This window comes from Agelaius tricolor, unplaced genomic scaffold (genome assembly GCF_023055355.1).
Source record: "Agelaius tricolor isolate 1412-34295 unplaced genomic scaffold, bAgeTri1.0.p SCAF_26, whole genome shotgun sequence".
In the NCBI taxonomy this organism is placed as follows: domain Eukaryota; kingdom Metazoa; phylum Chordata; class Aves; order Passeriformes; family Icteridae; genus Agelaius; species Agelaius tricolor.
This window is the reverse complement of record NW_027269286.1, coordinates 5,415,980-5,438,066: the sequence shown is the minus strand read 5'-3', so window position 1 is coordinate 5,438,066 and position 22,087 is coordinate 5,415,980. Positions and strand designations below refer to the sequence as shown.

The window sequence follows — 22,087 nt, the reverse complement described above, 5'->3', positions numbered from 1 at the left end:
AACAAACTTGTTCTTGGCAGGGAAAGATGAAGTGAAGCCAGATGTAGTTTGAAAATGTCTTGGTGCCACAAATAATGAATGAATGGTGCATTTCATTTAACACAGGAAGCTCACTCCATTGCATGGACTCCCCTGCCCCATTGTTTCGTATTTGTGTCACCTATTTCATAATGGAAGTTACAGGAAGTAGTGACCTGAGGTGAAACCTACCTGTACTGTCTTGGCAACCATGAAATGTTCTTCTGCTATCATAGATTCATTTATTTGTTAGATCTCCCTTGTGTTGCATAGTCTAAATTCTTTTAAAATTCTAAAATTCTTTTAAACACCAGAAAATTCCACCCCTCTGTTCATTTCCATTTCTGTAGCAAAAGCCAGTCTGTACAGTAACTTATTAGTAGTAATTACCATGAAGTGTTATTCTTCAAATTAGTCATGTAAGGGGGCTGTGCAGCTTAGCAATTTGGGAAGTGTAGAGTTAAAGAATTGCAGGAAAAAACTAAAGGTTTGCCAACTAGTTGTTTCTATCCTTTAAAAGTATTGTCACAAGTGGTTTAAAAATGTAGTTTCTGCATTCTTTTCCCTAAATAACCCAAGAATGCCTTAGCAAAAAAAATTCAGAAAGTTTATGAATGGTGACAAAACCGAGGTACAGGCATACTGTTTTTTTCAGTATGCTCAAATGATTCTGCAGTTTCCTAAAGTCTGAACCCTTGTATTTTATGCTAGAACTTGTATTTCAGGTTAACTCTGAGTTTTATACAGACTTACTGTAAGATGCAGAAATTTGAGGCAAAAGTACCTTCATATAAAGTAGGATCATAATAATTATGTGAACTTCAGAGGTTTCTCTACATGTTTGTGTGGGCTTATAAAATACAGTATAAAACTGTTATGCAGGCTGTTTTCCTTTTAGGTTCTTACAACATGTGCTTTCCTGTGTAGAATTTTCAGAAAGCTGCTAAGCTTTCTTCACAGCTGCATCAAATTCAGAGGCTTACATTCATTCTAAGATTGTACAAAAGCAATCTGTTTTCTTCTTTAACTTTCATATGATCAGGGAGGTCTATTTTTTGGCAAAAGTGATACCACTAGTTAAAAGTATGATGGGCATTCTGTATGTCAGATTCCATTCCAATACTGTGTAGAATAGAAGATATTCAGATTTCCTGTTAATTATACCTTCTATCAGTAAATTATCAGTAAATTATAATAAACTTCTGCTTTTTCTATTAAGTTATGTTACAACAATATGTAAATAAAATGTGCAGTTTTTATTCCCTTGCCCTATAATGTGAATAGGTTAGATTTTTAAAAAAAATACTTTTATTGTCATCATTATCATTATTTAGGAAGCAGCAGTAGATACAAGTGTTGAAATTATCTTACTGTGATGACTACACAGCAATAAATAATTGACTTCCTTTTTTTGTGAATGTAGTGTGTCCTATAACCCATGGTCCTGTGGATGACAGGAAGGGATTTGTCTCTGATGATCTGTGTGGTTTTTTGTTTTTCTTTCATCAGTTTAACAGAGTTAAAACCTCGAGAACAAAAGATAGCAATAAATAATGGGGGAAAAGGCATTTAACTGTGTTAGTAATGCCTGGTTTAGGAGTGCGGTTAATCTAGTTGCTATTTTACTTTTTTGAGATGCTAGAATTTTTGAAGAGTGAGTCAAATATTGTGGCAAGAGTCTTTTATTTGATGGGAAGATAAATGAGAACAGGCATGAAGAGTGAGTTAAGGTGGCAGGCTGCAGTTTTAGGAGCTCGAGAAGAAGTAACATTTTAGTGTTCATAGGTTTTGATCTGTGTATCACTGGATCAGGATCAGGTGATGGATGGGTTGTTACTCTAAGTGCCAGGTTGTTTTCACCCTAGACAGGAAAGTTCACTTATCTGGATTTTGCTGCTCCTTCCACTTTAAAGGAGAAAGTGAGCAGGATTTTCCTGGCAATGTTACCCCAGAAAAGCATGATTTTAAAAAAGTGAGGTTTTCTTTGCACTTGAATTGTAAAATATGAATAGCCCCTGCATCATTTGAAAAGTTACAGCGTGGCAGTCTTCTGTTAATATCTGATAATAAACATAGCTAGAAAGGCAGCAGAATTCTTTTGGGATGCTGTGCTGGTGCTCTCAGGATTAATAGAAAACAGTAGAGAATTCAAGTGCTAAACCAGAGGAACAATAAAGAGCTTTCTCCTGCTTTGAAACAGTAGTACGAGTCACTCAAGAGGAAATGCTTTAGTTTGATGTCAGAAATGAAGGGAAGCAGAAGGTGAGGTAATGCTGTGTCTAACCACCATCAAAGCCTGGTAGGAGAAAGCAGAGCAGTTAGAGTTGCTGTTGTATCGTAACTTAGAAGTGAATAATTTTGTTTGCAGTGCTCAATTCGATTGTGCTGCCATTAGGGTCAGCAGAGCTGCTCTCAGTTACTGTGCCTGCAGGCCATCACAATTGCCTTGGTAGGGGATGGAGTAATGAAACCAACTTCTTGTTGAAGCAATGAGGTGAAGCCAAGTGGAGGCTGACAAGACTAGAATGTGCTGAATTTCAGCTCACATTGCAGAACAAGAACAAAACTAATAAGTCCTGGCTGGTGATAGGTTTGAATTCAAGCTGTGCTGCAGTACAGCCAACTTCAAAGGAAGTTAAAAAATTCTTCTGACTTCTACCTGTTTGTTCACAAAAAGCAAAAATACGATTTATGGCCCTAAGGACAGGGCCGTGGAAATAATCCATACTTTGGCTGCTGTTTTCTTTTTATTTTAAGTAAGCTTTGAAATAAGCTTTGAAGGGTCAGGCACTAGGATTAAAATAGCAGCAGTGAAGTGAGGAGATTATTAAGTTCTATTTTTTCCTTACCATCAGACATTTTGCTTTTTGCATAGGTGCATTCCTGTTCCTTTCACTTCACAGGTGACCATTCTTCAGGGCAGGTTATCAGGCTGGTGACATGGCTAGGTAGCATTTGTCTAGTTTCTGAGGATAAGATTTATTCTGCCACACTACTTAAACAATGATTTTTACCCAGTTGGTTCAGTTGAATGCTGGTATGCATTATTGTTTTATGACTTGAGCTCACATCAGTACTATGACACTTCATTCTTCATACAGTGGTAGTTAAGTAACAAAGCTCAGTAATGTTTTTCCCTCCTTATTTTCCTTTGTGTCTGTGTGCTTAGAATGGCAAATGAAGAATGAATAACTGATCAAAAGTCAAAAGCTTTTGTTCTGTGGGTACAAGCAGGGTCTTGGGGGATTGGAATCCATCACTGTTGTCTTGTATGTACTTATATAAAATCCATTCTTGAAGACCACCACTGTTTCTTTGGGTAGCATTCATTTATAAATGGTTTATACTCAGGAAATACGGGCCACTTTGAAGAATTACCTGATTTATTTATTAATCTATTTAAATAAATTAAACATGTAATCCTGGTTGCTTGTTTTCTCTCAATGCTGTCGTTATTTGCAGATGTCTAACTGTGTATTGGCTAGATCTTTGGCTATATTATATGAGCTTTGGAATCTGTTTGCAACTATTTCCTCAGCATATTGAGTTCTGCAAATAATTACTTTTTATTAGACCAAATAAATCCTAATTGAATGTTTGCTCTTTTATATGCAGCCTGTTCCATTTCAAAATTGTAGAAGTTTGCACTAGCTTTCCTTTGCATAATAAAGGCACTGATCTAATTTGCTGTCTCCCTGTAAATTATATTTATTCACTTACTTTAATAAAGTGCAGCTTTTCAAAGTATATCTTTCTAATGGTTCAAAAGATATACCTTCTCTTTTTCCTTTTTTCAGATTTATCCAAGAATAGGTTAACTGAAGTTCCTACGGAGTTGTGCCATTTTGTGTCACTGGAAACACTAAATCTATACCACAATTGTATCAAAGTAATACCAGATGCCATAGTAAACTTACAAATGCTAACTTACTTAAATTTGAGGTAAGTTTATCTTTGCTACATTTTTTTGTTTATTTGCAAATATGTAAAGGTTTTTTTGTCTGCACTTTATAATGTTCTGGGACAACTGACTGCATTTTTTCATGTTACTGAAAAGGGTAACACAAAAGCTCATTGGCTGCAGAGACAGCTCTGTATGAAAGCATCATAAATGCCAAAATGTAAAAATAATTGTTAAAAGAAAACCAAGAAAGCTAATCCAGTTCTGTCCCTTAATCTTCCAACAAATCCAGAATGCTAATCACAACCACACAGTTGTTTTTTTTTGATTCACTTCTGATGACAAATTTTGTGAAGCTTGACATACTTTTTGCAGCTCAAAAGATGGAGGGACAGAGGATTTATATTTTTCCCCATGGGGAATAGAATGGAGGAGTGAGATACTGTATCTATCACTAGCATAGTCACATTATGAAAGAAATATAGCTGCTGCCTTTTTGAGGAGAAAGTGGCAAAGAATTGGACATCTTTGTCTCCTTTCCAGGAAAAATCTGTGTGAATACTAATCAGTGCAGAGAATTGGTGCTAGTTCAAGTGCATATGAATGCACATGTGCTCTTGATGGAGGGCAAGTGAGCCCTTTTTCAGTTGGGGCAAGGTGTGGAGTTTTCTTTGTAGTTTAATGTGTAAAAACAGTAATAGTGAAGCTCTATCAGTCTGTTCTTTGTGAGAATGAGGTCTGAGTAGAAGGTGAAGTGGCTCTCAGCCTTTTAAATTCAGGGAATGAAGTCCTGATCATCAGTTTTATCAACACTGAAGATCTTTCTCATGTCTTTTTTTCTCAAGTCTATATTCTTACTATACTGCAGTTTTGGCCACTGTGGAACAGTATTTTGTCTTAAAAATTTAGGTGGAACAGTGTGTCCTGAGTATCTGCACACATACAAGAAATAGGACTTGAGATTTTGAATTAGTGTTTGTTAGATATACATGAATTACTTAAAACTGGATTAAGTTATTAAATATAGATAAAACATATTGGTATATTTAGGAATTAGAATTAATTTGGTTAGAACTCAATGTCATGAAACACTGAATTAGAACTCTGTGTAGTGATAGAATTTGTCTGAATCATCACAAAACTATAATAGATTTTATGTCACATATGACAGTAAATTGGACAAAATAAAAGCGATTTTTCATTTGATTAACTAAGGTGATTTCTCTTAGTTTAAAATCCCCCCTTTACTTGGATGTGCCCTTCCCCATGTTAGTTGAATGCATTGAAGAGTCTGAAGAAGGAAATAAATACATCCTTGAGTTTCTAGCCACGTTGCTTCTTGGCAAGAAATAAATGATGGATTTAAAATGTGTATTTTTCTGCCTGTTACCAGCAGAGCCCATATGTTGAATAGCATTAGGAAGTGATGCCAAGAGATCTATATATAGTTTTTGGGCCGTGGTGGATACTGTTCATGTTTTATTTAAAGAAATTCCTTTGAAACTAATGGTGATTTATTACTCACTTGCCCTGGTTATGTCCTGTTCCTTATCTCTTACTGGGTTGCTTCTGAGTTCTGTGGAGCTTAAAAATTGGTTTTACTTATTTTTTATCTGTGATCTGCAGCATAGGGCTTACTGTTTTAGACTCTAAGCTTCCTCCATTTGAGTTCTTTAGAACTTGAAACAATACTTCCAGGTAATTTTTAAAAAAGTTGTGTCTTGGTCTTCTGGAAGGGCATTAGAATAAGAAACTTGGCTCCACAATAAGTGCTCGTACTTTTTTTCAGCTTCTGCTGGTTAAGAGTCAGACTTCTCATTTTTATTTTCTTTGGGTTTGTTACTCGATATCAGTCTGTATCCTGGCAAGCACAACAGAGATGAGATGGTAGTTTGCTTTGTGCAACATTTTGAGACCGTTTTGTAGAGCATGAATATGCATCTCTGTATGCAGCTTTGTAGCATGCTGCTGGTCTAGCTCTTGGAAGAAATGCTTTGCAACTTGTGGAATTTTGATTTTTGCTTGTCTTTGTTTCATTGCAACTCTTATTGAAATTACACAGGACAATTTTTACCATGTGTTCCAGAGTTGTATGTCTTTGCTTTCTGAAGCCTTAAGACGTGGGCAGGAGCTAAAGAAATGGTTTATACTGGGGTACCAATTCAAGTTACTCTTCGTTGTTTTACTACATGTAAATAATCATAAGAAAAAAATGTTCTATTTTAAGGAAATTTTTAAATATTCCAAAAGAGAGTAACTATGTTATTCTGATAAGCATAAAGTTTCTTCTGGGAATTGAGCCATGAGTTACTATTTTTAATCTTGCGGACATCACAAAGGGTCATGATATTTGTCATCTTTAAGCTCTAGCTTATGAATCTTGGGAAGAAATGCACCATTGATAGTCCCAGAAATTTTTGCTGTATTTACCTGGGTTAATAGCAGAGAACCATAGACCAAGATGTACCAAGTCATCTTCAACTATAAATGTGCTTTAAATTAATTGAGAAAATAACCATTTTGTCTGTGATTTATATATTTGTCTTTCAGCTGGAACAAAAGGCATCCATTTTAATGGCACATTAAACCACAGGAATGTTTAAATATTTGCAAAATACTGTCTCAGTTGACTTTCCTGTATTCATTAGGAAGGGAAACAGCTGTTCTTTGTGACAAACAGATTTGTTACAATGTTGTTAAACTGATACAATGCATTTTTTCCACAGTGGTAAATTCTGCAATATTGTTAGTCAATAATCAGGTGTTTCTAATGTGCAAGTGTCTTCTTAATTATTGCCTATTGAAAATTTCAATTTTATCTGCATAAAATATGACCCACAAAAATGAAGACATTTGCAGCTCTCAGAGTTTGTGAGTATACAGTAGAGAACATCACCAATGGTTTTAATATTTTTTGTTTTGTTTTGTTGCAGTCGAAATCAGCTTTCTTCTTTGCCAGCTTGCCTGTGTGGTCTTCCTCTAAAAGTCTTAATTGCAAGTAACAATAAGCTAGGTTCCCTTCCAGAAGAGATAGGTCAGCTAAAACAGTTAATGGAATTGGTATGTTACTGATCTTTTTTTCACTTTTTATTTTGACTTCTTTTGAATTTAAATAGAAACAGTAAAATTCACTTTTCACATATATTTGAACAACTGCTTTATACTATAATGTAGTTTGCAGAACTTAAGTTTTTAACTTCTCAAGTGTGTTGGATAGTAACACAATAGGAGTTTCCTTTATGTTCTTCAGGACTCTTTTAAACAACATCACTGCTCTTGGTTCATTCAAAACTCGGTTTCAAAGTTCTTCATCTTTACCAGCGTTGCTCACTGCCTGCCCTGGCTCCCTGTTTCACTGTATCAAGTCCTTAAGTTCTGGCATCAGGCTCTGCAAGGTTGTACCCCCCTGTAGCACCCTCCCCTCCTGCTTCCTTTCTGTGTTTTTACTATCTGCTTACTGCACTGCATTCCACTCAAGCTACTGGTCTTATCAGTCTGTTTTCATTTTATTTCACTACATTTGTCATGCAACCTTCCTTTCCTGGAACACCCATCTAAACAGATCTAGAAAATTATTATAGTCATTGTTTTCAAAGCTGTCTACACAAGTACTGTTTCTACGAGCAGTAGATCATTTAGAATATATTGTCCAGTCAATGACAGTCTGAAAAAGCAAAACTTATTTGGTACTATAGCATAAAATTAATGTAATTGCTCATGTTCGTGGAAAATATATTTGAGAATGCTTCCCTTTCTCTCCCTTTCTCTTCCCCTGCTATATATTGTAGGCTGAGACTCTGAATTCTTTATGACATAAGTCTTCTGGTTATTTCTATTCATTTTGACCTTTTGAGAAATAAATTGACAAACTATATTTTGACATTGCTAATTTATGCATAGTCAGACAATCAGATTTCATCTTCCTTCCAGCTGCTGGTATCTCCATTGACAGCATTTACTTTGCATTGCTTTTCTGTGCCTGAAAGTGCCTTATTATCATAGTCTTGTTTTTATAACAGTAGTTCCTCCAATAAATTACATTACAGAAATTAATAACATTGAAGCCCCAACCCTGCTATTGAGTCTTCATAGGTAGTATGAAGTAGCAACTGTGGGGCTTTTTCCTATTGATATTCTTGAGCAGAATCCTGTGGTATCAGGCTTCTGTTCTATATTAGAATTGATGTGGCTATTGATGAGGATGGTTGGGGTAGTTACTTTTTTCTTTCTGAGTTATGACTGAGTTCAAGACTACCAAGTTTGTTTTCTTTGGTGAGCATTATTAATTTATTTTATCAAATATTTTAAATTTTTGTGTGTGTGTGGTGGGTTTAGTGAGATTTACACAGATGGTTCTGATTTAATTATTCTTAAAAATATGTTAGGTAATAGCACTGTTTTTGTTGTGCTTAAAATAGACACAATAGAAGGTGATGGTTCCAGTTTTATAAATAATTTAAGTTAAATTTAGTAAAAAATTTAGTAAAAGCTAAAAGCTTGAAATCAATGTTGATTATACCCAGAGCAGATTTGGTTTGTTTGGTTCAAGCATATCATGTGTTTAAATTCTGGAATTCTGGATTTTCATATTGCTTTCCAGTTATAATATAGTTTGTGTTACTGTTTGTCATGAAGAGCAGAACAATTCTTGCTCTAAAAGTATTTAATATGAGAGCTCTAGCTGCATGTCACTTTGGTAGCCTAGAAGATACATGAAAACTGAAAAAGGTCTGTTGCTTGTTCTTTGTGATTTAGAAGGCGTTGGGGGGAATGAAAAACAAGTTTTTGTTAAATTGAGCATGAGCCTGTTCAGATGACCTGACTTGATGCCACCATGTGTGTTTGGTACATTTCTAGTGAAATGAGTTGCACTATTTAACTGGAAATGACATAACTGTGATGTATTGGGAAAAGCAAATAGTGGTAGGATTGAGAGTGGGGAATCTGTGTTGGCATGTGAACTGTAAAGCAGTTTAGATAATAAGGTGATCGTTGTTCTAAAACGAGTAAAAGAAACAAACAAAAAACATGAAGTCATATTGCAGTTGTTGCACAAAAAGTTCAGCTGTGAGAGCAATGCCAGCCTGAATAGCAGGGGATTCAAGCAGAAGCATCACTCAGCCCTCTGGCAGGGAGTGCTGTTGTTTTGGTGTGTACAGTGCTGGTGCTGGCCTGGGCCAGGGGATAGACTCTGAGATGCCCCCTGGCTCCATGCAGTTCTTGTATCCATAGGACATTTCTGAGCAACCTCAGCTTCCCCAGATGTTCCACAAGTGGCAGGCAGTGAGATCTGTATCTACATAGCAAAGGATTCTTTTTCTCTACCTTTTTAATACAAAATTTACCCCTATAGACACTGTAGAATGATGCAAATGTAATTTGCTGCAAATTAGATCTTTCCAATAAACTCTGCATTTTCCCTTCTATCCTCCAAAATGGGATAGGTAATGGTTTTCCTTTTACAGGTATGTATTTTTATGATTTTCATACCTGTAGCATAGAATAGCTTTGATATTACATGCAGAAAACTTTTAGGTATTTTTATATTTAGGGTTCTGACAGCTAACTTATTTTAGTGCTTGTAGCATAAGTTTTTCTCCTTGCAGAATACATTGTAATTATTTGGCAAAAAATTTGGTTGGGAAGATTACTTTTATTTGCTGCAAAAAAATCTTTGACTCAATCATGCCTCTACTGTCAGCCAGGAGAGTGCAAAATTAGTGTGAAGATAATCTGAAACTTACTTTCTGCCAAGGAAAAGTAATTATGCAGAGATGGCTCAGTAATTGTACTCAAAACTATCAAAACAAAAATTCCATTCTCCATCCTATCAGGCAGTATTGCACTTCTGCCTTCTTCAGATAACAGCCCTCTCTATCTCTGGGATGCTCCTATCTCATGTTGGAAGCCTTCAAATTTCTCACCTAAGATTTATGTCTTTTACCTCATTTATCTAATCAGAGACAGCAGCCTGACCACGTGGGACTTGCTGCCTGCTGTTTTCTAAAAGGGTCCATGTGTTCACATACTGTCTAACTTCTTTTTACTCTTCAGTGTGGCTACTGTGTCACAAACTTTGACTGAGCCCAGGTGCTTTTTAGGAATAATGGCTCAGTCAGGAGTCCTGAATTTAAAGTTATGTAAGGAGGAAGTTTGCCTCAATTTGAATGGTTTGGATAAACTTCTGTGTGTGTATGAATAAATATGTTAATGTGGAGTCAGAGTACCTTATTGGTTTTTTTGTTTATCTTGCCGAACATACATGCTGAGTTGGATTGGTTTAAGGCCATTTAAACATTGCCATAAACAAAGGGAAACAGTTGATGATTTTGCTTTCATGCCACAGAAATTAGTGTTAAATTTCCTTAATTTAATAAATGTTAAATAAAACCCTTACATTTCTCTGATTTTGACAAATTGCCTTGTCATGGGAGGACATGGTCTATCTGGTGAGAACAAAATAGAATTAATACCAGAAGTCTGACCTCAGCAAATACTAGTTCCCCGTGGAACTTGAGTGTTTGCACTTCAGTTACCTGCAAATGTCCCTGAAGCCGAGTTCCAAATTGCTGGTTGCATAATTCCTTAAAAAATTACTAGCTTGGAAACCATAGGTGTTTGATAGTATTGTTTCCATTACTGCCAGAGCAATGAGAAAGTTTAACACTGTCACAAACACACTCATGAAGTCTAATAATAGTCAAGAGCATAACTGAGTAATTGTTGCAAGTCTTTGTTTTCCATGGCTATTCAAACAAAGTAATAAAAAATACAAGTTGGACTACAGTGTTTAGTAGGCTAAAGGATACTGCTGTCTCTAGAGATCTTGTGAATGCTGACACGCTGTCACAACAGATCAGTCTTATCGAGGATGTTTTGAAAGGCTGTAAGTGGAAGTGGACTTTGTTTTTGAGGTTACACACTGCCAGCTTGCTTTTTCTGTTTTTGATGCTTCCTCTAGAATTCTGTCTCTTTCCCTGACTTGTTCTGGTATGTGTGCCTAAGTACACTTGGTCTAGCGTTTCTTTGCCACAAGGTGACTTTAAATTCTGTGCCCTAAAAATCAAGTATCTAATTATGAAGTAATTTAAAGACTGTAAATTAAAAATAGGACAGTAAAGCTTTAAAAATAAATTATCAGGGAACAGTGCAATTAACCAAACTTTGTGACAACTTGGGCAAAAATGCGCTCGTTAGCTGGGATTTCTAATTTCCTTGTCTAAAAGCTACAGTAATTTCCTGACTGTGTTTTGAGAAGGGAAGGAAGTCTTGGCGGCAGTAGGATTCTATTACAAGAAGAAACATGTTGGATACAGGGAACAGCATTGCCAGATCATATTTTGGTTTTACTATAAGTTTTTTGTTAAGTAGATTTTAGGCTCAAAGATAGGGAGTTAATATAATGTTTTTGACTGGCATTAAAGCAAGCATCTTCAAAGATATGACTTGGAAATCTGGCTTCTCAAACTTTTGTAGTCTATGAGCTCCCAGATACTTTTAAATGCATTTGAAACAGTTGAGAGAGTAGGAGTATTCAGTTGGCTTTTCAGGAAAATGGGGCATTACCCCATTTAGCTTTCATACTGTGAGATACTATTTCCTTCTTTTAGTACTGAAATGACAGCATAATTGGGACATCTCTGAATTTTGCAGGTTGCCTGGGATATGTGCAGAGGTATCAATGTCCATTTGGCAGCAAAAATGATAGCTAGTATTTAACAATTGTCTCATCACAAACTGACTTAATCCAAGAAGTTGATCTTTCATGCACATTCATAGCAGTTTCTTGCTTGAAATAGTTAAGTAATGCCATATAAGCTCTGTCTCTTTTCATTATAGTCTACTACATGCCCTGATGATCAAATATATGCCTTTACTGAGGATCATTACAGAATGTTATTGCTGTATTACTATTATTATTATTACTACTATTATTTATTTTGTTTAAATATTTCATCAAGAAGAACAAGAACCTTTTTAAAAACTCAGATTCACTAGTATTTTTACATTTCCTCCTAACATATGTGGTTATATAATCACTATACTGAATTCTTTACATGAGGAAAAGAGTAAAAAGCTAGAACTTGTTAAGTAAGTAGTTTTGAATATTTCTATAGAAATTAAATTAACTTTTAAAATTAACTTGTTCTCCAAATAACAATTTGCTCTGGTTTTAACTCATGTGCAAATATTTTCCCATGTATTTTTTATTTTGTTGTGACTACAGGACATAGATGGTTGCATTTTTTCTGGTTAATAAAATGTCATTATCATAATAAAATGTTAGCTATGTTTGTATTATGGAACATGTAGGGGCTGAAAGTTCATTAGTATTTGTTATTACTGTTTTACTGTAGGATGTCAGCTGTAATGAAATCACAGCTTTGCCACAGCAGATAGGCCAGCTGAAATCTTTAAAAGAACTGAATGTCAGAAGAAATTACCTCGAAGTTTTACCCCAAGGTAAAAGCAAATGAACAAAAAAAAAAATCTTTACAGTAGCTCTTATAATAATAATTTTGAAAGTATTTTTAATCATCCAAATAGATATCATTAAAAAGTAGCTATTACCTTGTGTTCAAATTTATTGCATTTGGGTCTGCAGAACATAACATTCAATGGTATCTACTGAAGAACAGTGTGTGAGGTTTCTTCAATGTATCTTTATGATTCTAGGCAACTTTTAAGTTAAACAAGTGTCTGAGTGCAGTATGGGAACTGGCAGCTGAGTTTCAGGGGGAAAAAAAATTCAAAGTATTTGGTTTAGAATTTCTTGTCACTTGTATAGCAACACTTTTATTTCCCAGTATAAAATGGAGTAAATGTTGATTTTAATTCCTCCCTGAGTTTGTATTTTTCCTGAATGCAAAAGAAGTGTTATTCAAAAATATTTTATTATTTTATGCCAAAAATAAAAACAGATATAACACCTTCTCTCCTTTTTATTACTTTTAGAACTAGTACAGCTTCCCTTGGTAAAGTTTGACTTTTCCTGCAATAAAGTGCTTGTGATTCCAATTTGTTTTAGAAAGATGGTGCAGTTACAAGTATTACTGCTTGAGAATAATCCTTTGCAATCTCCACCAGCACAAGTAAGTAATAATTTAAGTTGTGCCTTAATATTGGATGGCTGCTAACACATTTTAGAGTGTAAAATGTCACCTTCTGCAATTGCAGGCTTCTGAATTTCAGTCATCACAGGCTGCTGATAGTTTTGATATTCAAATAAGACATAGGATGTATCTAAATAAGATATAAAAAAATATCCTCTGTTCTCAGTATGAATTTGCACAGCACTTAAACCAACACATGCCTAGAAGATGTCCATTCTGATAGCTGTTAATTTTTGTGATTTCTATCTGCATATGAAATTTAACATTGGAATATGCATGTAATTTTGAAAAAGACTTGTGATAAACTTTCTGGGTTATTTTTCTTTATGGTAAAATGAATACAGTTCTACCAGGTTCTACAGTGATTTGCTAACTTTAACTTAAAAAATATGCCTCAATAGTCTAAAACACAATCCATGTGAAATTTATTTCACTTTAAAGTGTAAGTTCATGGATTTTGATGCACAAAGAAGTAAAACTCCTCTTTGGAACTGTATGCCACTCTGAGTAATAAAAGTAAATTAATGCATCCTGTGTTTGCCGCTTAAGGACAATTTTGTTGTTAACTTACTGGACAGTAAATTCAAACTGCATCTCTGAAAGCCACAAGTGTTCTGCCTCAACAGTGTTCAGTTGTTGAAATGCTTAAGAATTTTTATTATATTGGAGAAATGCTTTTCATAATTGATAGTGATTATGCCTTTAAAAAATACAAAGCAAGAGGTGTGCACTTAAAGAAAATTCTAAAATGAAGGTGAATTGCATTGTAAGTATGCTTGGACACTATTAAAAACAATGTGACCAAGGATATAAAGGGTACACCAGCTAATTAAATGTCATGATACACTAATTCTGAAAATAATTAATTACTCTATTTATAGTTAGTAATAGGCCATACCATATATTTTAATGTCCTTTTTTTTGAGTTAGAAGCTCATTTGGATTTTTTTAAAGAAGAATACATTGTTTTCTTGTTTTCTGTCTTAATCTCTGCGGGTATTTATACTGGTACACACAAATAATTGAGTATATAATTGAAGTACTTAGTAATTAAAAAAAATCTATTTTCTTTTAAGCTAAATTTGTAATATTAGTTGAATTTCAGGGAAGTTTATACTAAGTGACACTTGTAATAAATTGCTTTTTAAATTCTAGTTATAAACCTAATTTTTTCCTTATTCCACAGATTTGTACAAAGGGTAAGGTGCATATATTCAAATATCTGACTGTACAAGCATGTCAGATTAAAACAGCAGACTCGCTGTATCTTAATGCCATTGAACCACAGCATTTGCCACAACCTGTGGAAGAGAGGTATGTATGAAGTCTTACAAACAATAAAATAGTATTTATCTTTATGTTCCCCAGTTTTGTTTCTTTAGATGCTATTCAGAGTGTACTTTTTTGCACAGAGATTTCATTTACTTTTATTCTAATGTAATCCCCATAAGAGTTCAGAAAATTAAAAATCAATTCTGGTTAAAGTTAGCAGCACATTAGTTAAGAGTTTATAAGTGAACCTTAGTTTAAATCTAACCTCTTTCTAGTGGACTCCTGGAATACATTGAAAATAATCAGATGGTAGTTACACTAGGTGTTGGCTTGATCTATCTACGCATTAAATAAATTTTAATTTCATGTGTTGTTTTGTGATTTTTGTGATGTATTTTATGTTTTATATGTGATTTGTATGTTTGCACTTTTGTGACATTTTAATCTTTTTTTATTCATCCAAAGTCATCTGTCAAACAAAGTGAACTGCATGAATGCGTTTTAAATGAAGTGTGCTGATTTGTTAGCAAAATGAGGCAAAATCTTCTGGTTTGTATCAGACTTGAAGGAAATGGCATCTTGTGCCATGGTTTAAGGACAGGAACCAGATACAAAGCAGCTCCTTTCTGTGAGAATCTCCATTGCTGGTTGGAAATCAGCTTTTAGCCCAGTCTTTCTCTGCTAACAAGGGCAGTGTAATATAACCAATCAGTGAAAGTATGATATCTTTGAAGAGAAATACTCAATAAAAACAAAGTGTTGATATGAATAATAGTAGAGATGTTACTGCTAAAATCCTGCAAGAAAAAAACCAAGAGCTATTACAGAATCTCCCTTTCAGTCATCTCAATTAGATTTGAATGAAATTGGTTTTGTCCTTGTACTTTTGGAGATCCCTGTGTGAATTTCTATCAGGTAAGTGTCAAAGGTGAGAAGAATCCAGGATGAGGAGTAGGTATTCCATTTGGCAAACACTTACTGGTTTTCTGTTTTGTTCTTGTAGTATACTAGAAAACTGACAGGAATGTCATGTCCTGTTTGGTATTTGGTCATACTGGAGAATGCAGGTTAGGGTAGGGGGACGAGTAGATTTCCAAAGGCAGTTTCTGCAAAACAATCTTCAGTGTTTACTGGCAAGAGGTAATTTAGGATTAGGATTAATGAATCAGATACCTTATTCATGTGAAGACTGATAAAGCTACTTTCTTAAATTGCTGTGTCAATCTGAATTCAGTATCACAGCTTTCAGGATAGCAAAGAAAGGGATATAAGATATATTTAAAAAAAAATTAGGTGATGAGAGTACTGCATCTAATAGTGCACTTCAAAATGAGTAGAGGTCGTATTGGGTAATGAAACCAGAATAGTGAGCCTTTGCCGTTGTTACAGTAATTTTCTCAAAAACCTAAATTCCAAGGTCTATTTTAAGGCACCAAAAGGAGGTTTCTGTGTTAATAATTATTTCAAGCCTGAGGGAGATATGAGTTCTGTTTAATGGATCAGTGATTGCAGTTGTATCAGTTGAATCCACTTGAGTTTTACCATTTTGGTTTCTTCTCCCATGGCTAAATTGCTTCAGTCCTGTGCTGCTTAGCTAGTAACTCAGCAGTTTTGCATAGTGTATGGACAAAAGCAAGCTTAGTAGCAGATTATTTCTGTTGCTTCATTAATCCTTAGACTAACTAGCCATTCAGTCTGATCTGTTTTTCCATCCCCAGATTAAATGTTTGGTGTTTTACTGTACTAGGTGATTTCACCTTCTTCCATTAAGGATAGTTTGAAATTTGCTCAGAGTTAAGTGAAACCAGAACAGAATTTGAATGTAAATGCTATGATAGCTTTTTACTGAGTTTTAATTTTTTTTATTCACATCTAGCATTGATGACATCTATCCAAGTAAAAAGGACTCAGATTCAGGTGTTGGTAGTGATAATGGTGATAAACGTTTGTCAGCAACAGAGGTAAGTTACCTGCCTTGTGTGTCAAACTCCTCTCCCAGCACTCGTATTTTGATTGTATTTTAAGTTTGGTGAGAATGTGAAAAGATTTTTAGACTTAAACATCTGCAACCATATCCTTGACATGAATTTTACACTAAGAAATGGCTAAAACAAAAATAAAAGGAGGCTGTGGGGTTTTAATTTTTTTTTTTTTTAATTTTTTTGTGCACTGTCTGGAGTGGGCATGAGATGCTTGCTTCCAAATGGTTACAGACTTACCAATAGTGCAAATCCTCTACAGTTTTCTGGCAATTTACATAATCTAGAGAATGAGAAACAAACCAGAATTCATGTCTGCTGTTTTCAATAAAGTAAACAAGGTAACAGGTTACAAGCTGATGACTTCTCACATATTTTTCTCTTTGCCTGATTACTCTTTCTTGTGGGGAATTTATAGTGCCCAGTCTCAGTATGTTGTGTGATGTGGTTATGAAACATTGCTGTAGTGTAGAAACTTGAGAAACTTTGCAGATTTTAATGTGTTTAAATATTCTGTCAGTTAGGCAAAGCTGAAACTAAACCATCAGATCTTTTCCTGAACTTTGCTGTCTGTCTGAGCAAAGAGAAAGGGTAGCTTTGTGGGACTAGTGTTGTCCTAAGCAGTTAGAACTGATTCACAGAGGTTTTTTTCTGAGGCACTCTTTAGCTGAACAGGGCATTAAACCTGTGTGGAGTTGAACTGAATAGATAATGATAAATAAGTAAATAATTAGTAGTATAAATCAATGGTGATTATCTTTCTGAAATATACAGTAATGGGATTTGTGGTCTGACTTAATGGGAAAGGCCTCACATTAAAAGGGTGACCTTCTTGCTACTTAAAATATTTTACACTGATTCTTTAGTGGTTTTGTCCTCCTTTGAGGAAAAGGGATTTTGTTTCTTTTGGAACAAATGTATGAAGAATCAAGCTTAGGTACTGAATTTATAGTTACTCAAAAGCAAATTGAACATGAATCCACTTACTCACTGTTTGGTCTTTTAAATACAATAGTACTTTAAAAAACCCCATGTGAATTTCCAAGTATTTTGGCAAGTTTCTTGGTAGGTGGAAATGAAGTAGAATTGCTATGAATTCTAGCCAAATCTCTAATGGTTTACCTCTAGCTGCAAACCATTTTGCCAGTCTTACTCTTCCTGAAGCTCAATTGGCTTGTAATGAAACTTTTATCCCAGGATTTTCTCTTTAGCTATAAATATCACCTTTAGAAAATAGATCATGCTACCTGTAATCAAAAGATAGCGATTGAAATACTGCAATAAATATTTTGAAGACTACCAACAATGAACCAATACATTTTTAATAGCACAAAACTTTTAAATATAAGAACAGTTTGCTCATTCTATCACCACCTGACTGCTGCTCTGCTTTTAAGGAGAAATAGATACTGAGATCAGTAATCCCAAATGCATTTGTTAGTAAATTTACCATGCACTTTCCTTCTGATGTGACCTTTAATACCCATGTAACACATGGGTATCATGCAAAAAATACTAGCATGATGCAAATACAGGCTCACATGTGTTGTTAATTACAGTCAGAAAGTTACATACCAAACTTTGGATAAACATTAAATGATCAGTCATAATCATTAAAATATGATTCTGGAGGTTTTTTTATGAATATAAGCTACTGTTCAGTGCAGAGAGTAGTGGCTATTGAGTTTCTGTTCTTTTAGAGAAAATACTACATTGTCATTTTTCATGTATAACTTAATAACATAAATGAATCACTTGTTTGAACACTAATGTAGTTTTTAGGAAGCTTGCTAATTGACTTTGGATGAATACACAAAAGAGGGAATACTTGATGAAATGAACTATTTTATATATCGCTCTTGGACTTTGTAGGGTCCCTACAGCATCAGTTTCCCAACTGTAGCCATCCTGGGCACTTCAAGTGAAAGGTATCTTGTAGCGTTGCTGTAAAATTGATCATTGCAACTTGAAGGCAAATTCTGCCTTAAGGCAGTCTACCATTAACCTCACCTTTTAGGAAAAATACAGCATTTTGATTATTTTTCTCCCTTCATTTGGCCTTATTTTTCCTTTTGTTAAAATTCGTTAGAATGAAATTAGAATGGTGTCTGTGCTTTATTACATATATGAATAATGCATTACTACCAGCAGGAATATATGTGAAGAATCTTTCAAAGTGCATCATCTCAATTCTGTCTTAGAATAATGTTAGATATTTTTGATTCTGATTTGTCTATTGTTTTCTCTTGCTGTCTCATTTTGAAACTGTGGAAGAAGGAACTTGGATTCAGTATTTCACCTGTGAAGGACTGATACTTTTGTATTATCCAAGGCTGCTTTAGATAGTTTTTGTTTCATCGTATAGTGGCAGTTTCGTAGTATAGTGGTGAAAAATAAGTTGCAGAATTCTGTAGGTCCTGAAAGGAATTTGTTTCCAAATTGAATGGTCTGTTCCTTTTTGTATGCCAACACTCCAAAACATTTTCCTCAAAGTGTGTGTTACGCTGGTAAGAAAAAATATTGTACTATATTTTGGATCCAGGACTTCTGATAAAGTGTGTAGGAACATTTTAGTGTGCTATTTTCAAAATTAACACAGCATCAACTTTGATCAAGAATAATCAAATTTAGTACTTAAGTGACATATGAGATACAGCCTGAAAGAGAAGGAACTTCGCTGTAACCTTGGTTGTGTGAATGAATTTATATTGTACCTATCTTATTTCTATTTTTTTAAAGTTGTTGGATTGTCATTGCTTCAGATCTAAAAGACTTTTGTGCTTAGAGCACTTGGAGTGTCATTTATTTTCTGTTGGAGTTTCATTTTAAATTATCATTAATTTTAAAATTTAAAATTTATTTTGAAAAAAGCTTTATGAAGTCCCCAAACACCCTTTTTTCCTCCTTAATTTTTTTCTCCTTAAGCCGAAGAATACAGCCAGTGAATTCATAGAGTTAATAACATGCAGTTTATTCATCAGAAAGAACATTCATCATTGTCCATGTTTACATGTTTTGGGTCCAATGTATTCTTGGAAAATAGGAATAACCACGTGTATCTTTGATTGAGTTTTTAAGAGCAAGGTGGATTTGCTCCATCCTTTATCACAACCTTTAGCTTCAGGAGTTAGAAAAAATACTTTCTACATAGATTATGAACATCTAAAAGTAGCAGGAATGGCAGACTTCTACTAGAAGCTAGCGAGATTTAAATAACTGATTATATGTAACACATTTCATTACAGATCTTTTTTGTTACAGTGGTCTGAACTGATAAAACGGGGAATGTAATTTCCTTAAAAATATATTTTTTAAGGATATGTAGCAGAGTGCTGTTTGTATTATATCAGTTAAAATTACAGAATACATGTGTGGAAAATGTATGCACAGAGTAGCAAGTTACAGAAACACAGAGCATTTAAAGAATGAGCAATACTCATGGACTTTCTGGAAAATACATTTGCAAAGTTCTGACACTGTTGTGGTGGTAAGTTCTCTGTCTCAGGGGAGCAAGAATAAAAACTTGGCCTCTTCTGCAAACTGTGGTTTTGCTGTAGCTCACCTCAGGAGAGGATGTGAGCAGGTTCCACTTGAGCAGGTCGCTGCTGGCCCTGCAGAGAAACAGAGCCATAGTGGCTTAGAGCAGAATTGTGTCTGTGCTTCCTGGTGCAGCTGCTATCTGTAAACTATCTGTAAAATCATAGACAGGATAGGTTTGTTAGATACAAGTCAGTGTTTTAGTGTACTAGCCAATAGAGCTGAAAAAATGGGTGAGCTTTTAAATCAGAAAAAGCTAGTGTACTTGAGAGTCTATGCTTTTTTTTTTCAGCTCTGTCAGTTAACATAATTAAAGGTGCCTTCCTTGATGTTGATCTTGCTTGCTGTAGGCATTCAGTTCAGAAGCTGCATGGTAAAGCAGGGAAGAAGAGTCATGGAAGGAAAGGAAAAAAAGGGCTGTGGTATGAGGCTCAGTGTTTCTGCAGACTTTGGTGGCTCTAAGGAGGCCCTTGTAGTTTTCAGCTGCCCCAGGGAAGCACAGAGTGCAGCACAGTGCAGTGGTGTCAGTGCAAGAAGAGGACTAGTGCCATGAGTAAGACAGGAAAAGAGGACACGTGAATTATTCTACTTGGCAAACCTCATGTGCGGATATATTCAGCGTGACTATAACTTCTTACAACAGGATGTGGTCATGTTAGATGCTCTAGTATCCTGTTCCATCTTAATTTGCAGCTCTTTGGTGAGCAATCTTGTTAACATGTACATTTTTATCATTCTTGGTTTGAGCTTGGACCAGTGTTTCTCTTACTTTTTTCTAGCCATCTGATGAAGATACTATCAGCTTTAATGTTCCAATGTCGGACATTATGGAAGAAGATCATATTATAAAGGATGATTCAGGTCAACATGCTAACTCAAGAAAAGGTTGGAATGTAAAAAACATGGAAGTTAAATACAGAGAAATTCTGTTGTTGATTCCATGCCTGCCTAGTTACCCAGAAGGCTTTGAGCATGTATATGCAGTTGTGTAAAAATGAAAAAAAGTATGTTACTTAGATAATCTTTACTATACTGAGTTGAGTCTGTCTAGTAATTTTCAACAGCAATTCCAAAAAACTTGCTGCACCTTGTCTCAAGAATTAATAAGATCTGATTCTGACTGGGGGAAAAAAAGTTAAAGTCAGCTTGAGCAGTACTATCCTTCAGCTAATATCAGTGTTCAGTAATTTAGCAAAGTGCAATAATGGAGTCTATTTCTATAGCTGGACTTAGTGTATATATAAAGCTTTTTTAGTCAGTCAGCATCACCTCTGGAAACGAGTAAATTTATTTGTATTTTGTGAGAGATCTAATTTTTTCCAATTTTTTAAAAGTAACTTATGTTTTTCTAAATTACACTACATACTGATAGATAAACAGTGGTTCTCTATGGGAACTCAGCACATCCCCCCGGATGTCCAGAGTTGCTGAGAACCCCGTCGGGGGGCTCGGAGACCCTGGCATGCTGCCCAGAACACCTGGTGGCTTGATTTTGATCCTTCCAGCGAATTGCCAGCTTGGCATGAGGATGTGAAAGCCACACAGGTTTGAATGGTGTAATAACAAGGTGTTCACAGGGTGAAAATATAGATTTTGGGATTTTTGGTATAAGGGTTATGGGGACAAGATGGAGGAATCAGGGCATGTCTAGTCGTTCTTCTTTCTTCTTGTTCTCCATTTTCTGCTGTGATGTTGGCACTTGGGGATTGGTTTAGAATGGAGATGCAATGTCTAACATAGGTGATAGGTACTGGGAATTAAAAGTAAATATGTTGTACGTAGTTTGTAGTATAAAAAGACGACACAGCCTTGGGGGCGGTGGAGAGTGCTTGTGGCTGCTGTGCTGAGCGGATCTTGGCTGGGCAGAAAGAAAATTTTGTAGACAAGAAATAATAAACAGCCTGAAGACCGAAAAAGTGAAGAGTCCAGACTCATTCTTCAGAGCACGGGCTGCCGCAGAACCTCCCACGCATCTCGGGGCAGAGAACAGGCAGCTGACCCGAGAGTTCTCCAAGTTCTGCACATACTAATGATAAATGGCAGGATGAAGTCAGCAAGCTGCATATGGAAACCACATGAACAGGAGATGGCATACCCTCAGTGTTACCCACTTTAATGAAGTTCCATGGAGAACTCATCAGGATTTGGTAGAATATGAAGAGAGTTAACAGGATTTTATCCTACAGTGTTTATTAGCAAACTGGAGAGGGTAAATCATAGCTTCATATCCTTGGAAATAGTATACATAGGGAAAAGATTGGGACAGG

The 22,087-nt window shown here is 35.2% G+C and overlaps 1 protein-coding gene across 6 annotated transcripts in view; it reads left to right on the top strand.

The window, feature by feature from the left end:
* The window catches only part of LRCH1 (leucine rich repeats and calponin homology domain containing 1), a 116,540-nt gene that overhangs the window by 49,748 nt on the left and 44,705 nt on the right, over nucleotides 1-22,087 (top strand). For all 6 annotated transcript variants that reach the window (XR_011682487.1, XR_011682488.1, XR_011682489.1 and 3 more), the window contains exons 2-8: nucleotides 3,816-3,960; nucleotides 6,853-6,979; nucleotides 12,277-12,382; nucleotides 12,875-13,011; nucleotides 14,219-14,346; nucleotides 16,181-16,265; nucleotides 20,600-20,705. Coding sequence is in view for 2 of the 6 variants with exons in the window: in XM_071448458.1 (XP_071304559.1) it covers nucleotides 3,816-3,960; nucleotides 6,853-6,979; nucleotides 12,277-12,382; nucleotides 12,875-13,011; nucleotides 14,219-14,346; nucleotides 16,181-16,265; nucleotides 20,600-20,705 (834 nt within the window). In the remaining 4 variants the exon portion in view is untranslated. The remainder of the gene's footprint in view (nucleotides 1-3,815; nucleotides 3,961-6,852; nucleotides 6,980-12,276; nucleotides 12,383-12,874; nucleotides 13,012-14,218; nucleotides 14,347-16,180; nucleotides 16,266-20,599; nucleotides 20,706-22,087) is intronic.